Raw genomic sequence first — 18,800 nt, 5'->3', positions numbered from 1 at the left:
TGCCTGCAAGTTCTTAAATAATCATTCAGAGGCTAAATATCAATTATATATGTTTGACAGATGGCTCAGACTTATTACTAGCTAGCTCTTACATTTAAATTAACCCACTTCTATTAATCTAAGTATTGCCATATGGCCGTGACATTTATTATTCCACTGGCATGTTGTTCCTTGCGTGGCTATTTGGCATCTCCCAGACTCCACATTTCTTCTCCCGGAGCTCTGCTGGGATTTCCTACCTGGCTCTATCCTGCCTTGCCATAGGCCAAAGAAGCTTTTTTTTAATCAGCCAATGAGAGCAATACATATTTACAGTGTACGGAAAGAAATCCCACAGCATCTTGAAGGTTGGTACGTCAAGCAAAATGTAGACGTCTTGTTCCTGTTTCTCATTCTTCAACCTCTGCATCTCTTCCTCCATTACATTGTGGCATTCTTCATAGGAAGACAACCAATGTAAGCATCGGTCTCTGAAGTCTATGGGAAGCTGCAGGAACTAACCACATGCAATGAGGGGTTGTGAAATCCCAGTGTGTGTGAGGTTTATCAAAAGCACGGGTTAAGAGTCTGGGCCTTGGAAGTGGCAGCTCATATGAGAGGGGCAACTGTGGAGTACAGCCTGACACTGAGATCCAAAGGTGTCTCGGTGTCAGAGCTGATCTGAATTAGAGGTTGCATGCCTAGTGTCTGCTGCGAAAGTGACCTTCTGCTTACTTTCTGAAGATGATCCACACACTTTGGAATCACAGAAGTGATGTTATGAAGGAAGTGGTCAGGAAACACCTCTTTTCTACTATGCCATCACAGTAAAAACTCCATGACTCTGTACCAATCCATCGCATCTCTCTCTCTCTCTCTCTCTCTCTCTCTCTCTCTCTCTCTCTCTCTCTCTCTCTACCCCTCCCCAGGGTCTCCTACATCGTGCCTGCTCCCTCTGCCGACTGCTTCCTGTGTTGACCATGCCTGGGTGGAGCTGCCTGGTGACAGGAGCAGGAGGGTTTCTGGGCCAGAGGGTCGTCCGCATGTTGACTCAGGAGGAAGATCTGCAGGAGATCAGGGCCTTGTACAGGTCCTTCACTCCAAAACACAGGGAGGAGCTATCCAGTAAGTGACCTAGAGGCTGGTGAACATGCACTAGGTGTGGGGAGGGGTCTCTGGTCACCAAATCAAAACAGGTAGATCTGTAAAGAGGCTCAACAGAGATAACCACAGTTGGTGCCACATACAGTCAAGAAGACAACGGACTTCTCCACGATCCTGCAGCTAAAATAAGACAAGGAAGGGTAGGAGTCCTGTCCTTTAAAGGCTGGGGTGTAGTAGCTTCTCTCTGGTTCTTCTACTGCTTCCCCACAGCACAACATCAGCTCCACAATGTGGCAGGGGAGAACAGTTGCCAAGTCTGTGGTGTCTTGGACAAGGTGGGAGATGTGGCTCTACAACATAACACTCAAGGTATCCCCTCCTGCTATCTCAGGACTCCCCAAAGAACTGACTTGTGAGTCTACTTTATCCTGTGTCTGGGCTCCTCCGGCCCTGGCACATCAGCCCTTTGGACCCAGTCTGTCTAAAGTCAGTAGCAAAGCAGAGCAGAGGAAAAACCGCACAGGAAGAGACTCAGATCCTGATATCTACCTCCATCCCAAAGGCTTCCCCCCATCCTTCTCTACTTCAAGGTCTTCTTGGGGTTGTCTGACGAGGGATGGGGGCCTAGAGTAGACACATTCAGCAGAGGCTGGAGTCTATCCCGAGAGGGATTTCTCTTGCTCTAGATTTTTACTTCTGCCTCTGTCAAAGGATTCTTTGGCATTCCTTGCAAATTCAGTTGACCGGATTGTTTCAAGAGAGTTGATTCCAAAGGAGTCTCGTTTTTAGAGTTCGTAGAGAAGTGAGGATGGATTAGGAGGAGGCAGAGGGACAACAGAGCCGTCACTGGAAATATGTGTGTCCGCAGACATGTCCTGGAGCGTTCTGCACTTACCCCAACATTTGCCAGGGACATCAGGATCCCAGCTTCATGAGGTAGCCGGGAAAGAAGATAGCAGACTGAGAAAGTCAAATATAAATTATGAAGCTCAAACCAGTGCGGGTCATTGGTACAGGCTGCATGTGGCACACTGTCAATTTTGTGAACCAGCATTGTGATTGCTGGTATCATCCCCTAAATTTGAGAAGAACCTGAAGAGAATCCATTGCCCCTAATGTAGTACGGTCCTTTGGAGGAGACCTCGTTTACAATGTATCTATCTGATAAGAAATACTCACCTAAACCCTCACTGGAGCCCATTCTGAGTTTTTCCCATTCCTGCTCAAGTTTCCCCTTGTAACTAAGCTGACTCTCCATTTGTACTCAGCACAGACCCAGAAAACATCGAGTCCTATCAGGGCGGAACTGAATTTCCCATCTCTGTGCCCCCCCTCTTCTGGGTCCTCCTCACTGGAGCTCTGGAGGACACAGTCTGAGTAACCTGTTCCTGGTCCGGGTTATTCTGACATCTTCATGCCTAGACATTCACAACCTGCGACCGCTGTTACAGCTTCCCACGGCAGGACTCTGTCTCTGCTTCTCCCTCAGTCCAAAACCACAAGTGATTCCCCTTCTCTGTCAATCAAATCCCACTTCTCCCTTTTTACATTTGACTACCACCAGTTCTCTGGTTGCTTTAATGAGTTTATGAGTTTCCATAACTCTGTTTTCATGTGCAAAGCACAAATGACATTTTACTGCTCAGATTCACTTCTACAAAAGGATGGGGGTGGAAACGATGCTCCCTCCTTCCCTACAAATGCTGCATTCTGACTGTGGTGCAATTATTGTTCCTTCAGCAGAAAGGCCCCCTCCCCAAGTTCCCCACGCTCTGACAGCCCTTGAAGGCCTGGGCCTACTCTGTCAGGAATCTTTCATCCCGTGCAGAAAGGTTTCCCAGTGACCTGCTTTGTGCTCCTCAGAGTTGAAGACAAAAGCCAAGGTTACCGTGCTGAAAGGAGACATTCTGGATGCCCAGTGCCTGCGGAGAGCCTGCCAGGGCATGTCTGTTGTCATCCATACCGCGGCCGCTGTTGACATCTCAGGTGTCATACCCAGACAGACCATCATAGATATCAATCTGAAAGGTACAGTACCTCAGGAAGGTATGGAGTGAGTGGGAAAATCTGAATGGCCAAATAGCATGAGGACAGGAAGGGACGTGCCAATGGTGGAACGCCTGCTCCGCTCTGGGTTGCCTCGGCTTACCAGCCCAGTGAGCAGAACTCAGGGCTATTGTCCTCGATGTTTACAAGAAGACACCGGACTGAGAGAGGAAGGAACAGTGACCCCACAGATAGTCCGTAGGACAGAAAAGACACAAAGTCACAACCATGACATTCTGACTGCTAGGGAAGTTCTACTGTTCCTCCCTGCCAAAGTGAGGGGACTCCATCTCCAAATGTTTGATGTCCATCCACCCACTGCCTCTCTGCAGCAGACCCTGGCCTCTCCTCTGCAGAGGCCACCACAGCTGCTCCACAGGGGTCTCTCTGCAGCAGACCCTGGCCTCTGCTCTGTCGAGGCCACCACAGCTGCTCCACAGGGGTCTGCCAAGAAGAAGAACCCAGCACTTGTTGTCTTAAAGGCAACAGTGTTTCAATTTCCACAATGCCATCTCTTCAGATCAGCATCCATCTCCTCTTGAAGACTGCTCCTAGCCAGAGCACAGTCTCTTCCTCAAATCCCCATCCCTAAATGCTTAGTGCCTCTGAAAGTAGCTTCTGATGTACTTTAATAAAGGACTTTACTGTATAACACGATCACTCTGACTGTCCCCCATCCCCAAGTCAGTCTTCTTAGTACCACTGTGCTCTGAGGTCTTGCCTGGCTTGTATGCTCCAGGTGACCTCCAAATTTAGTGACTCGGGCTCCTTTTCCAAATCAACTAATTACTTGGGGATTCTCCATTACCAACTCAAAAGGATCCCTTTGAGTTCTACCTAGGTCCTTTGTTCATACTCTGCTCTGCAGGCTGGTGCTGGGAATACTCGGATTCTCAATCCTGTATTAGTCTTTACTAAATGAGAAAAGAAAAATACCAGCCGTTAGTGTCTAATTGTGAGTGTACACTGCATCCCCAGGTGTACTGGTGCCCATCTGTAATCCTAGCACTCAGGAGGCTGAGTCAGGAAGATCACACCTTCCAGGCTGGTCTGGACTGCACAGTCATAAGACTCTACCTGAGAAGTAGAATAAAAATACATATTGTTTCTATGTGTGGACCTGAGTGGGCCTGCTGTAAGTTCTGCGCTACTTCTGAGAAAATGTGTCTTGAATTTTTGGATTAAAAGCTGGCCCTCCTTTAATGAAAGGAAATGCATGAATATAAGTAACTGTTTGCTTTTATTTGGGGGAGGAATCTTTTTGATGTTGTTTATGTTGTTTCTCGGGATCAAACTCTCAACACAAGGCAAAGGCTCAAACACTGAGCAACATCCCCAAACTAAATGGGAATTTATTGATGCCAGTTTTTAGAAAACAGAAAGGAATAATTTTCCAGAATAAAAATGCTGGCTTTAGTTTGTATCATCTTGAAACATAGCAGTCACCTGGAAAGAGGGACCCACAACTGCAGAGTTGCTTCTATCAGATTGGCCTCTGGGGATATCAGTGGGCTACTTTCTTGATTAATGATTGATATGGGAGGGCTCTGGGGCCACTGTGAGCTGTTACCACTTGGCAGGTGGTCCTTTATTCTATGGGCAAGCTTGCTGGGAACATGGGAAACAAAGTAATAAATAGCATTCCTCCATGGTTTCTGCCTTGGTTCCTGGGGTGACTTTCCTCTGTGAAACTTATCAGAACATCTAAGCAATATATAAACCTTTTCACAGGAACAAAAAGCAAACGAAGACTCAGTGGCTCGGTGGGGCGGGCCTAATCTAACATATGGAAATCCTAGGTTTGATCCCTAGCACTGAAAAGTAAGTACATGCAGAGAGAGACAGACAGACAGACAGAAAGAGAGAGAGAGACAGAGACAGAGACAGAGAGAGACAGAGACAGAGAGAGACAGAGACAGACAGACAGAGAGACAGAGAGACAGAGAGAGACAGAGGGAGACAGAGAGAGACAGAGAGAGAGACCTATGAATTGAGAAACCTAGAAATCCCTGTTTTCCAGAATCTAATTTTAGGGTTAGTCTGTGGCTGTAGAATGGCGATTTGAGTCAAGATCAGGTCAGAAGGCATTTGGATCTGTAGCGGCCCTTCCAGTGGGGTCGAGGAGGCCCTGAATCTGACATCATGACCACAATGAGCCCTTTGGTTTATTTCCTGTCGGTAATGGCGAGCTTCCTATGAGCAGGTACTCAGCTCCTGTTGGATGCTTGTGTGGAAGAGAGTGTTCCAGTCTTCATCTACAGCAGCTCAGTGTCCGTGGCTGGACCAAACTCCTACAAGGAGATCGTCCGGAATGCCTGTGAGGAAGAGAATCTCGAAAGCAAGTGGTCTCACCCATACCCATACAGCAAGAAGATGGGTGAGAAGGCTGTGCTGGCAGCCAATGGGCGCACCCTGAAAGCTGGCGGCACTTTGCAGACTTGTGCCTTAAGACTCCCATTCATCTATGGAGAAGGAAGCCAACTGCTTTTGGGCACAGTGAATAGAGCACTCAAAAACAATGGCGTTATTCGGAATTTTTCCAAATTCTCTGTGGCCAACTCAGTGTATGTGACCAATGGGGCCTGGGCACACATTCTGGCTGCCAGGAACCTTCGAGACCCCAAGACGTCATCAAACATCCAAGGACAATTCTACTACATCTCAGATGACACTCCTCACCAAAGCTTTTGTGATTTAGTTAGTAACATGAGCAAGGAATGGGGCCTCCACCTCGATTCCGGTTGGAGCCTTCCTCTGTCCCTGCTGTACTGGCTTGGCTTCCTACTGGAAGTTGTGAGCTTCCTGCTGCATCCAATCTACAACTACCAGCCTCCCTTAAGCCGCTTCATGGTCACAGTGTTAAATAGTGTGTTCACCTTCTCATACAAGAAAGCGCAGAGAGATCTGGGCTATGAGCCACCTGTCAGCTGGGAGGAAGCCAGGGAGAAAACTTCGGAGTGGGTCGGGTCACTGGTGGAGCAGCACAAGGGGACACTGAACACAAAGACTCAGTGACGTGATGATGGCAGGAACATGGCCCTAGGTGCCATCAGAGCCTCAAGAACAGGTCTAAGACACAAGCCAACTCTTACACTTCCCTTTGATATACTGGCCAACTTGTCTTCAGGTCACCAGAAGCCTTGCCAGCCTCTGGTCCAGCCACAACCTTCTGCCCTAAACACTTGTGCAGCAAAACAAGAGGCTGTGCCTCAGCTGCTAGGACCAAAGGCTCAGTTGCTGGCGCTGAACTGCCTGGAGCCTCTTGTAACTTAGAATTCCGTCAGTGTTTCCACTTCCCCTCTCAGAGACCCACAGCATTTTTTGTCAGGGAAGATTTCCATGGCTTCATAAAGCTCGCGGTAAAGAACAATAAAAAAATATTAATGCCTAATCTGCAACTTGGTTTGGTCAATCTCATTTCCGGCTTCCCTTTCCGTATCCAGTTAAGGCTATAGTCAGAACAGAAACAGGATCTCACTCCTGCGTCGGTCGACGGGCCCAAGCACAGACTACCTGACTGACCTAGAGTTCCTCGGTTCAGCATCACCAGGTCACAGACAGCATCTTGCCTATGGTCTTAGGAAGTTCAAACCCTCCTCCCACTGCATGGTGGAGCTCACAGTGCTTGTCAGTGGGTACCAGCAGAGCCCTGGAACATAGACTCTTCCTTGAGGGAAGAGTCTTGCCTCCCTTCGTCTCCCTCCTTCTTACCCTTCTTACCAACTTTCGAGGGCCTCTTTAGAACCAGGACAAGCCTTAAGAGGTACCTGGGAGGGTGTGAGAACTGTCACAGATGGCCCTGGGCATCAGAGATGATCTGAGAGTCTCTTTCTAATGTACTTCCTCCTGAGCCTATAATGAAGATCTACAATCCGACCTCTAAATGTAACTGCCTCTCCTTCTCTTGTCTTCTGTTTCCCCATCTCCCACGCCACATCCTTCTATTGCCTTAGCATCTTTTACCCCCTCTCCCTCCTCATCCCTCAGTTTCCCTGAGCATAGGAACCCAGTCAAAGCAAACCTGAGGTCTTACAGGAGAACTGAGTAAGTCGCTGACTACAGAACCCGCAGTTCAAAGAAGCCCTGTCAGCTCCACCGGACACCATCAAACTGAAGGAGCTGTGGGGACACAGTATAGAGGAAAAAACTGTCTCTTGTCCCAACTGGGTATTAACTTGCCTGCCTTTTGGTTTCACAGACAACACTAAAGTCTCACCCAACATCAAAACTTCTTTCTCACCCTGCATTAATTAATGTTTATAGGAAGCCATTGGCTGGGACTGAGCTCCTGTGCTAGGATCAGGAGACAAAGCCACGCTGGAGTTCCTTACAGTAAACCAAATGGAAGAGTGTTACCCTGACCACTGACATATGAGGAAACAGCCTCACTTTCAAACAGGCCGTTCATAGCCTAGGAAGTCCACTTTGTCTCACGTGTACAGAGGGTCATCTGGAAGTGTACGCTCTGCCTTGGTCATCTGGCAGTGTACGCTCTGCCTTCTTATCTGGTTCTGCTTTCTTTGTCCCTGCCAGGCCAAGAGACCCCCCTCAGTTCAGCTCACTGGACGATGTCCTATGGAATAAAAGGAAGAGTTACCTTGGAACATTAATCCCAAGGAAGATTTCTTTCTAACAACAGTTGGTTATATGATTATGTGTTGACTCCTACATCCATAAATTCTTTGAGCTGAACAGTGACTAAGGATTTAGCCCCAGCAGTCACTGTCCAGAAGGAAGGGGGAAATGCTCTATCTGCAATGACACAAGGAAAAGCTCTTACTGGGCATCCAGGTTGGGCACAGCTGAGGACTGGTGCACATACACCCCAGGCAGCTTGTCCAGAGTGAGTGTCCACACACCTGGGGTACACTGAACACCTTCCATAAGCAGGTTCTATTAGCTCAGAAGGAAGTGATTCTGGTGGGGTATGGGAAAGGATCTTCAATCTTGATTTCAGCCTGCTGAAATCCCTCACTGAATCCACTGGACCGTTTTCTCTGGGAAAAGCAGTCTCCCAAGGTCTAGCCAGAGTGGCTGGAAAGAAGAAACTGGTTTGTGTATCTAGCCTGACAAACATAAGGCCTTAGTATGCTTTGAATAACAAAGACCCCCCCTTACCTACTCATCTAAACACAGAGTGGTAAAGGCCTTCACAAAGGGGCTATGTACTACATGCAAATTACCACAAGGAGGCAGTAAAGGCTCAAAAAAACGGCACCTGCCCAAGCCTGTGAACCCCCTTTCCTTTTCCCCAGGATTATGCAGTCTGTGGTCATGGAATAAGGGAAGCACAGGGCAGAGCTCCCCCACGGGTTTAAGTGTGGTGTGCATATGACTGAAAGAAAGGAACTGAGCAGAAGGTGTCTGGGAAAGGTTCAGGAGACAGGTGGGACTTGGAAAGGCGAGTCAGATGGATCCATGCTGGGCCGACAGCTGGAGAGATGGTGCAGAGGAGGCGTGTTCAAGCAGGGGAGGGCCGAGGTGAGTAAAGACACTGGACACCACTGAAGCCGGGTTTGCTGAGAGTCGGTGCGTGTCCTGGGTGCCATACAGAGTCAGGCACTGGACAAGGGTGGCCTCTGGGGACCCAGCAGAGTGTCCAGCGAATGAGACCATCTGTAGGACAATGGCCAGAGGCAATGCTTGGTCTTAGATCGCCAAGTACTGGAGTGTGAGCTTTGGCAAGCAGAGTGAGAACACACAGCTCAAGGAAGAGGGTGGGTGGCTCCTGCTCCCCGGTAAGAGTGTGGAATGCTGTTTCTTAACAAGATGATGGGAGGCAACAGTGACCTAACTCTTTGCCCTTGGTGTGACTCCCACACATACACATCATCAAAACCGGAACCTTCAGAAAACTTGATACAAGCTTTCAATTTAAAGACTTGCAATCTGACAGAAAAGAAGTAAGCAGGCTAAGAAAACGTAGTTGATGCTGAACCCGGGGCTTTGACCTCAGTGCTCCATCTCATATCTAGGCTTATAGTCTAGTAGAGGGAGAAAACCGTGACATTGGGTAGGGGATCAGTGCCCCGAGAGTGGTCAAGTGCTAAGGGAGGGCGGTATTCTAGCTGGATGAGGGAAGTAGAAACTGTCAGCTTTAGTAATGGATAATGACAGTCACGGGACAGACCCCAGGCCCTGCTCAATATCCTATGAAAAGCAGTAGGTATTTACGTTCAGCTTCCTGGGGCAGATGAATTTGAAAAGATGAGGGGACACCCCAAGAATCTAATAGTAAGATGGATGTCAGGTGCATGTGACTGCAGCAAAATGGAATTCAGGTCTAGTGAGGCAAGCTTGGGGCGGAGTGGACGAGACACCAGGGAGGAAAAAGGTTCCTCACTGCTAACCCAGGGCTCATTTGCTCCAGATAGAAACCTGACATCACACAGCCCCCTCTGCTGGTTAGTTATAACCATGGTCTTGACTTGACCTGGAATCTCCTGGGAAGACAGCCTTTCCAAGGAAGTATGTAGAACAGGTTGACCCCTGTGCATGTCTGTTCTTAATCAAGGTGAGATGGTGTGAGAGCTAAGAAAGCTACAGGGAGCAGAAGCCACAGGCCGGCTGCATGGATGCATTTGCACCTCTGTGCTCTTGACTGTGTATGTGACCAGCCTCTTAAGTCTCTGCCTTGATTTCCCCAAAACAATGGACCATAACCCGTGACAGTATGCCAAATAAAACTCTCTCCCCCTTATGCTGCTTCTAGCCAGGGAATTTATCACAGCAACAGAAGTGACTTGGGCATTTCAGCAAGCCTTATAAGTCATCATTATGGGAATCGGGGTGCACTCGGGAGCACAGCAGTAAGAAGGGCTCCTTCACATCACCTGTAAAGGAGGGAGCATGATAAGGAGAGAAAGGAGGGAGGAAGGGAGGGTAGGACAAAGGGAGGGAGAGGGAGGGAAGGAGGGACAGAAGGAGAAAGGGAGGCAGGCACAGGAAAAGAGACTGACAGACTTGAGAAGACACAGAAGACTTCCATGAAAGCAAATATCACCTACAAAGGAACAAGAAGGGAAATTTAATAAAGTTCTAAAATAAAATAATACCCATAGGACTGCTGTGCTATAAAAATTTAAAAAAAAAAACAAGGAAAGTCTGACTTTAAAAGTTAATGTACCACCCTGGCTACTGCCTCTCTCTTCCTACCCCATCCGGCTTGCATCCAGAAAAACCCTCCCTTCTTCCTCCAGTCTTCGGGTACATAACATCTCCAGCTCAGCCTGATCTGGGCACTGGGACCAGGTAGGGAGTGCAACTGGCGGGAGGGAGTTTCTTTGTTTCAATAGCCTGCCTGCAGCAAGGTAGGCCCTTTTTCTGGGATCTCCTTGGCAAGCATGGACACCTGATCCTGTAAAAGAAGATCCATAGAGTAGCATTCAGAAGAAGAGATGGGCAGGCGCCAATGCAAGAATTCCTCCAGCAATCTGAAAAATAACATGAAATCACCAGAACCCAGCAATCATACAACAGGAAGATTTGAACACCTCAATCAAGAAGAAGTAGAAAGCATTGACTTTTTGAAAGTGATAGAGGCCCTTAAACAAAAGGTGAAAACTCTCTTAAAGAAATAGATGAGAGGAAGAACATGAGAAAGAAAGTCAGAACCGTGAGGGATGCGTTCACCCACGGAGACGGCGGGAGAGAACTAACGGGAGATCACCAAGTCCAGTTGGAATAGGACTGATGGAACATCCGACCAATCCGGACTCTCTGAAAGTGGCTGACGGTGGAGGCTGACTGAGAAGCCAAGGACAATGGCGATGGGCTTGGTCTCTACGACAAGGACGGGCTCTGTGTGAGCCTTGTCAGTTTGGTTGCTCACCTTCCTGGACCTGGAGGGAGTTGGGAGGACCTTGGACTTAATATAGTGTAGGGAACCCTGATGGCTCTTTGGCCTGGAGAGGGAGGGAGTTGGGGTATGGGTGGAGGGGAGGAGAGGGAAGGGGAAGTAAGAGGGGAGGAGATGGTAAATTTTAATTAAAAAAAATGAGAGAGAAAAAGAAATAGATGAGAAGAATAACAAAAAGTTTGAAGAATTGAGTAAATCCGTAAATGATATCCTAGGAAACCAAGGAAAAACAATCAAACAGATAATAGAAACAGTTCAAGACTTGAAAACTGAAAGGAGTCAAGGAAGAAAACACAAACAAAATTATTTGCTCTATGCAGGCACCAGTTCAACTTGTCCATGTTTAGTGAGCTATGAAAGTGCTCTCTTCAACAATAAGACCTTAACACCAGTTTGGGGAGAACAACCAACAGACTTGCCAATAGCCAGGGTTATCTATAGATTGCTATGGGGCTCCAATGGCCAACAACCAAACTAGATTATAGGTAACCATTTCCAGTACTGGTGGTTTCATTTGGTGGTGAGAGATGTCTAGTTGGGGCTTTGTCTCCCCTGCAAGTGGTGATTCCAGTTTAGAATTATTTTATGTATGTTATATTTTAAGAAGTTTCTAAACAACCCCTCAAATGGCACTTAGTTTTAGCTATCCTGCCCAGTATTCCTTCCCTTGTCTCTTTTCTCCCCTTCCCAAATAGTTCTATCTATTTACCAGCAAACATTTTTATTTACGTTGAGTAGGGGTGGATCTGGGAGAAGCTAAAGGTAGGGAGTTGCAGGTGGATAGGATCAAAATACACTCTATGAAATTTCAAAGAGTCTATAAAATAGTTTTAAAAAGAGTTTAATCCATATGAATTGCATGTGTGACAATAACATAACAAATTAAGCTTATCTGCCAATGAAATTGTTGAACTGTTGTAGGCCCATATTTCTGTATGGTGTGGCATCCAGGCTCTAAAGCCATAGGCCCCACATGAGGATGGTCACTAGCCTACTAGACAGGCAGTTACAACCTAACAAAAGGTCAGGATGTTGTTGCTCTGTTGATGGCAAGAGGGTGGCGCTTTGTTCCCAGCTGCCTGGCTATCTTACACCCGAAGTAATCACACCAAAACTGTATTCATTTAAATAACTACCTGGCCCATTATCTTTAGCCCCTTATTGGCTAACTCTCACATATTGATTTAACCCATTTCTAATAATCTGTATATATCACCACAAGGTCGTGGCTTACTGAGAAAGACTCAGCATGTCTGACCTGGAGGCTCCATGGTGGCTCTCTCTGACTCTCTGCTTTCTTCCTCCGAGAATTCAGTTCTGTCTTCTCTGCCTACCTAAGTTATGCCCTATCAGGTCAAGCAGTTTCTTTACTGATTAACCAATGAAACCAACACATAAACAGAAGGACCTCTCACACCATTTTCCCTTTTCTGTTTAAAAAGAAAGGAAGGCTTTAACTTTAACATAGTAAAATTACCTATAACAAAACAGTTATCAAGCAAGAATTACAGTTACAATATTTATATCTATTTTAACTTTTATTATAACAAAGGAAAACTATAACTATCTATCTATTCTTCAATTCCATCAAAGACTCCAGAAGGATATAATATTACCTAAGTAAACAGGAAGTGCATTGTAAGCAACTTCCAAAACTCTAGAAATGACAGAGACATCTCGCTGCCTACCCAAAGTTATTCTGTACCATTGGGGCATCGATCTTCAGCCTACAGGCCCGTAGTATCCAGCAGACTTTTCCAGGAAGCAGGAAATTTCAAAGACAGTTCAGTCACTTTCTTCTGTATCCTGCAGAATGTCTCACAGACTCTTTTATGAATCAGGAACCCCGAAAGACCATCTCGCCTTTTGGCAAGTTCAGCAGTCATCTCTCTGTGGGTTTGTCATGTCAAGTTTATACAACAGTCCAGGCAAGAGCAGTTTCTGGCCCAAATGGCCAGAAACTCCATAACTAACTCCATAAGGAGCATCTTCAATGCCCAACATCCTCACGAAGTAGCTTGGTGCTGCCAGGAGCAGATGTGTCTCATTATCATGAAAAGTCCTAACTTATTAAAATATTTTAAATGCCATATTCTGTAGTCTTTGAAAGATCTGAAGAATGCCTATCTGAAATATAAATAAAAATAAAAATATGCACATCTAGAAAATCTAACTAATGTAACTACAAATTGACTGTTATAGATGATTACCTATTAACCTATATTTCTTAATTATACATTACATTTTTAAATGAGCTACACAATACCTTAATCAAGATCAGAAATACATATACATATAACAAAATTGACCTTAAATTTATATCAATTAAGCAAGATTTATACCAATGCAAATTATTCGTATCTATATAATATTCTCCCTTTAAATGTAAAAGAACATTTATAAACAATATTTGGGAATATGGCATAGATTTATCCATACTGCTTCGTGTTGATTGGGGGCACTGTTAATCAGGTCTTTCAAGGTGTATCCTGTGTGCTAGATTCATCTCAGTCACCAGTTGGGCAAAATAATTTCTTGAGGGTGTTCACAGAAACCTTTCGGGAGGGCGTGATCTATCAAACCATATTTGCCTAGAGGCAATCCACAGGTTCTCATCTTCTGTGAAAACAAAAGAAGAACCTCTTTTCCAAAACATCATATCCTTAGACCCAAATTCTGAAGTCATAATACCTTTATAACATCCATGCTGGTTTAGCTTAACAGCCCACACAATGAAACATCTCTCTGTACTTAGCTCCTTCACAGTCAAAAAATTTAAAGAAAACACAATAATATACAGAATCCAGACTCTGTGTGAATTTTCCATTTTTACGTGTCTCATTTTTTTATTTCCTTTAAACTATGATTATCTGTACTCTGTCTCTTTAAAGACTTTACCCTTTTTTAAAGCATTAACTTTATTTTAGGAATCTCTATACTCTTTTTCTTCTCTCTCCCAAGCCTCATACATTTATCCAAGATTGTGACCAATTTAGAGGTCTTTTATGTCTGAATCTGTCCTATTGCATTGTCTTTAATTCTCTACTGTCTTGAAGAGATTTTAAAATGCTAAGCAGGTTGGTTGCAGCTGTTCTGGATGTTGGCTCCACCTCTCTCCAATTTCAAAATGGTGGATGGACCATTTCTGCTAGCTCTGGGACCACCAGGTAGGAGCCACACTCGGCACTTTAACTCTGAGAATGAGTTTGCAGCACATAAGCTCTTTTTATCTGAGGTACAGCCAAATCTGCCACACAGAGCCCTGCAGAGTGTGGAAAAATCCCTGTGTATGGCAGCAGGAATCTGCCATGCTCTCCTGCCTGTGCATGCCTAGTAGACCTGATCCCACTGCCTGCCCAGGCAGGGAGCACCAAGCACAGGCATGGTCTCAGGAACTCTGTTCCTAACTCCAAGTGGGAACACAAACATCAGGCCCACAAATGCTCCATAGCCAGAGTTTGCACCAGTGGCAGGGCCCAGGAAGCCTCCTTTTAAAAGGGTGGGGGGTTATTCTTCTCGTTTTGTTTTGTTTTTACTGCTAAGTCAGGAAAATCTCTCTGCAGCACACTACCAGCAAACAGCAAAAAGCTGTGTTAAACTCTGTTTTTTTTTCTGTGTTTAAAATTGAGCTTTCTCAGGTTTTTAAGTAGATTTAGTTGGCCACGTTGGGCCACCAAACTGTTGCATGGAGAGCCGGGGGAGGTTTTGTTCTGTTCCAGCCACCTGGCTAGCTTACATCTGAAATAATCACACAGAAATTGTATTAATTAAGACACTGATTGGCCATTATCTCTAGCCTCTTATTGGCTAACTCTCACATCTTGATTTAACCTATTTCTAATAATCTGTATATCACCACAAGGTCACGGCTTACCGGAAAAGATTCAGCTTGTCTGACCTGACAGCTCCATGGTGGCTCTCTCCGACTCTCTGCTTTCTTCCTTCCAGAATACAGTTCTGTCATCTCCACCTACCTAAGTTCTACCCTATTAGGCCAAGCAGTTTCTCTATTGGTTAACCAATGAAAATGACACATAGAAGAACCTCCTACAGCTGGCGCTCTTGCAGAACACAGTTTTATCTGGTAAAGTGAATGATTAAAGGTCTGGGGAGGTGGAGCACGAGCACACACATTAGGACCAGAAAGGTGGTGACCTATGCCTGGGCAGGGCGACGCCCAAGGAAACTCTGGTGGAGGTTCAGAGCAGTCCTGATGTGCAAATTGATCATCCTACATGGGTATAGGGGCAAAATACTATTTGAATCAATAGTGCAGGACAATTCTATATCCTGTCAATTATGTTTTAAATAAATGCTGATTTGCCAGTAGCCAGGCAGGAAGCATAAGCAGGACAAACAGACAGGAAGTAGAGGCAGGGCAATGAGAACAGGAGTATTCTGGGAAGAAGGAAGCTCTCTGTGCAATCCTGGCCAGACACCAAAGAAGCAGGATGTGACCTTCGCCACTGTAAAAGGTACCAAGCCAAGTGGCTAACATAGATAAGAATAATGGGTTAATATAAGTTGGAGCTAATACAAAGCCTGAGCTAATGGGCCAATCAATTTTATAACGTATGTAGACCTTCTGGGTGATTCTTTGGGACCTAACAACTGTGGGAACCAGGCAGGACAGAAACCCCAACAAGCAGGCTCCTTCTTTGTAATTTGGAGGATGCCTAAGAGGAATGCTAATTCAAACCTATGTGACAGCTAGCATACACAGTAGACAGGTAGTTGTGGATGTGACTGAAAGCCATTAACCTGGTTACCTAGGAGACAGAATGCTAATGTATGTCCCCTAACTTAAGTTTTGATATAAAGACTGTTTGAAGAATAAACGAGAAGAATTCTTCAGGATGTGAACTCAGGACTTCATGAAGGACCACTGAGAATCTCCCTCCTGATAAATTCATGTGAGTAGTGTCTTTATTTCTGTGACTCCACACCAGTCCAGAGAGAGATAGTTTAGGTTAGGGTCTGGTCGAGAGAAATAATTGAGGGTCCTGGCTAGCATCAAATCCCAGCATAATGGGACCCAGATGTGAGGATAATTGCAACCCCCCCCCCAAAAAAGAAGTGACAAGACATGAGGGACCCACGAGAAAAAAATCGGTGGATATGTGAGTATTAAGTGCTCAGAAATAGAGATCAGAATTTAAAGGAATGTAGAAATGTAGGACAAAATTTAAATTAAGAGGAAAAAATTTGTAAATAAGTTATATGTATCGGCAGTCGGAGGAATTTGGATATAACCAAAAATAGTCCTTTTAGAATAAACCAGTTTTAATAAAAAGAGAAAGTGGGATACACTTACAAAGCCAAGGTTCCAGAGAAGCAGAGAGTCAAGCGGGAGGAAAAACAGGGTCGCCTATCCCCAACCCGGTTCTTTTTAAAGGTACCTTTTTCACCTGGAGCAGCCACGCCCCTGAAAGCAGGGATTGGTCAGCTGCCCCAACATCTCCCCCTTTTGTCTAATTAAGGCAGATTCAGAAACCAAGTACAACTATATACAATGGGAATAGATCATATAAAATTACAAGAAGCAAACAATATTAGGCGAGAAACATATAACAAATTTTACAACACATTCTACTTCAGGAAGTCTAAATAATGTAGAAGGTAGCTACAATTATCTAATCTTTAACCCCATCAAAGATCTGAGAAGGGAAGTAATATTACTAAAGCAACCAGGAAGCACAAACGAGAAACTTCCAAAATGTGCAACAGATGACAGAGACAACTGTCTACCTGGGTAACCACACAAAGTCTCGCTAGCAATGTTGAGGCAACCAACTTTGCCTAAGGCCTAACACTACCTGACATACCATTTTTCAATGGCAATGAACCTTTAGTAGAACTATTCTATCCTGTCTTGGCAAGATAAGACAATTCTGTTTTATTTTCTTATAGATATTTGGTATCTTAGTCAGTAGTGAAGGTATGAGCTTTTCTTTGCCCAAAGGCCAGTTCTGCCAAGAAGAAGACAAACTCCCAGTGGAGTGCCTTTGGTGCTCAAGGTTCTCTGGGGAGTAGAGCATTGTTGCCAGAGGTGATTGTGTCTCATAAGTACAAAACTCTAGGTTAGATTAAAGGCCATGTTCTACAGCTCTTCGAAGAGGTAGAAGATTATACTATCTATATTAAATATAATCTCTATGTCTCTAAAAAACCTGATTATCCTAAATATAAATATGACAAACATATAATTCTCAACACTTATCTAACTTTAAGACTAATAGAATGGACAACTGTGCAATAAATGAAGACAATGATTTCCAAATGTAAACAGGGTCATTACATAAATAATATCCGAGGTAGAAATGTACATTGCAATATGGTAAACAATGTCATTACATAAATAATATCAGAGGTAGAGATGTACATTGCAATATGGTAAACAATGTCATTACATAAATAATATCAGAGGTAGAGATGTACATTGCAATATGGTATATATCTCAATCTAACAATTGTTTCAAACAGAGGTAGGATCATACTCTCATACAATGTTCAATATATCAATATATAAGAATCAGCACCAATACAGTTTTCAAAAAACAATAACTCACAAATATCAATTATTCCTTTAGACCAGTTAATCCCTCCTTTTTTTAACATATATATATATATATATATATGTGTGTATGTATATATACATAGTTTATACCCCTGAGTCCATATAATACCTCCCTCAACCCCTCAACCCTATATCAGCCACCAATTAGTGTCCCTAAACCCGAGAGTAAACTTTGTTGGGAGAGGGGGCGTCGTCATCTAAGACTGCTTTCAGCTGACATAGGGGTGACTTTTCTTCTCAGGGGGTCCTGTGAAAGCAAATGACGGTAAAATACCCAGGGTAACATTTTATCTAGGAAGAATGTGTCTAGCCTCTGAATATTTTGAGGAGATCTGGACAGAATGTTGTCAAAAATGTGCACTATTTAAAAGTGTTCTGTGCAATTGGTACCAAAAAACAGGCCTAACTTTAGCGCTACAAAAACATGACATCATAATAACCAGTTGGAGTTGATGTTGTGGGGCCCCATCTTCATCCTGGAAATTTTAAAGATTACTGAAGAAAAATTTTTTTGTTTGTTACGGGAAAGGTAAGCATTATCTACACAGACATATACAGACATATATATATGCAATGAAAGGTGTATTGAAGACAGACACAGATATGAGGGAAGGCACAGAAGGCAAATATATCAGTATCATTACTATCATTATTACTATTATTATTTTGTCTCATAACATGACTCCTAACCTGAGATAGAAACTCTGAGAAATCTTTTATAAACAGGATTGGAATTGGAGAGGGACTGGGCCAGAGTACAACTCCAAAAACCAGCTCTAAATATTTATAAATAAATGTACATTGACACACATTTTAAAAAAGTGTATTTCATACTCACGAAGATTATCCAATGTTATTGTTGATACTTAGTGTGTTGTAACTGGTTTCCATCCATCCGTATTTAGATATCCAGGGTCCCTCAGATCCTTTGAAGGTGAGTGTTTTTCTGTGGAGATAAGAAAAGAACCCTGCCCCCAAACTATAGTTCTCTTACCATCAATATGTTTACCATCCTTGTGTATGAATTGTTATTTTTCTTTTTTAAGGGGTTTCTCCTCTTTAAACTTTATTAACTTTGATGGTATCCACAATTTTTCTTCTCTTGTGGAGACAAGAGCAAAACTCCTTCCCCAACGCAGCATATCCCCTGGCTTCCATTGTGAGGTCAGCACATCCTTGAAATAAACTGGTTGATTTAATTCAGCAGACTTTTTTATTATCCAATGTCTTTCTGCA

The 18,800-nt window shown here is 44.4% G+C and overlaps 1 protein-coding gene and 1 long non-coding RNA gene across 5 annotated transcripts in view; one reads left to right on the top strand and one right to left on the bottom strand.

The window, feature by feature from the left end:
* LOC119801286 (NADPH-dependent 3-keto-steroid reductase HSD3B3-like) overlaps nt 1–6,520 on the top strand; it is a 47,636-nt gene extending 41,116 nt beyond the window's left edge. For 3 of the 4 annotated variants that reach the window (XM_038311805.2, XM_038311804.2, XM_038311803.2), the window contains 4 exons: nt 909–1,104; nt 1,354–1,452; nt 2,947–3,111; nt 5,333–6,520. In XM_038311805.2, coding sequence (XP_038167733.1) covers nt 960–1,104; nt 1,354–1,452; nt 2,947–3,111; nt 5,333–6,144 — 1,221 coding nt within the window. In that variant the 5' untranslated portion in view covers nt 909–959 and the 3' untranslated portion in view covers nt 6,145–6,520. Of the gene's footprint in view, nt 1–896; nt 1,105–1,353; nt 1,453–2,946; nt 3,112–5,332 lie in introns of those variants that run through there. The other variant, XM_038311800.2, reaches the window with a different exon arrangement.
* Nucleotides 6,521–7,675: 1,155 nt separating this feature from the next.
* On the bottom strand, nt 7,676–15,380 carry LOC119801292. Its single transcript, XR_005283157.1, has 3 exons — nt 14,862–15,380; nt 7,910–9,962; nt 7,676–7,702 (listed from the first exon to the last, which is right to left on the bottom strand). It is a non-coding gene; the product is annotated as an uncharacterized LOC119801292 (long non-coding RNA).
* Nucleotides 15,381–18,800: the final 3,420 nt, after the last annotated feature.

Source organism: Arvicola amphibius, chromosome 14 (assembly GCF_903992535.2).
Source record: "Arvicola amphibius chromosome 14, mArvAmp1.2, whole genome shotgun sequence".
NCBI classification, from domain to species: Eukaryota; Metazoa; Chordata; class Mammalia; order Rodentia; family Cricetidae; genus Arvicola; species Arvicola amphibius.
This window is presented reverse-complemented; position numbering and strand designations above follow the sequence as displayed.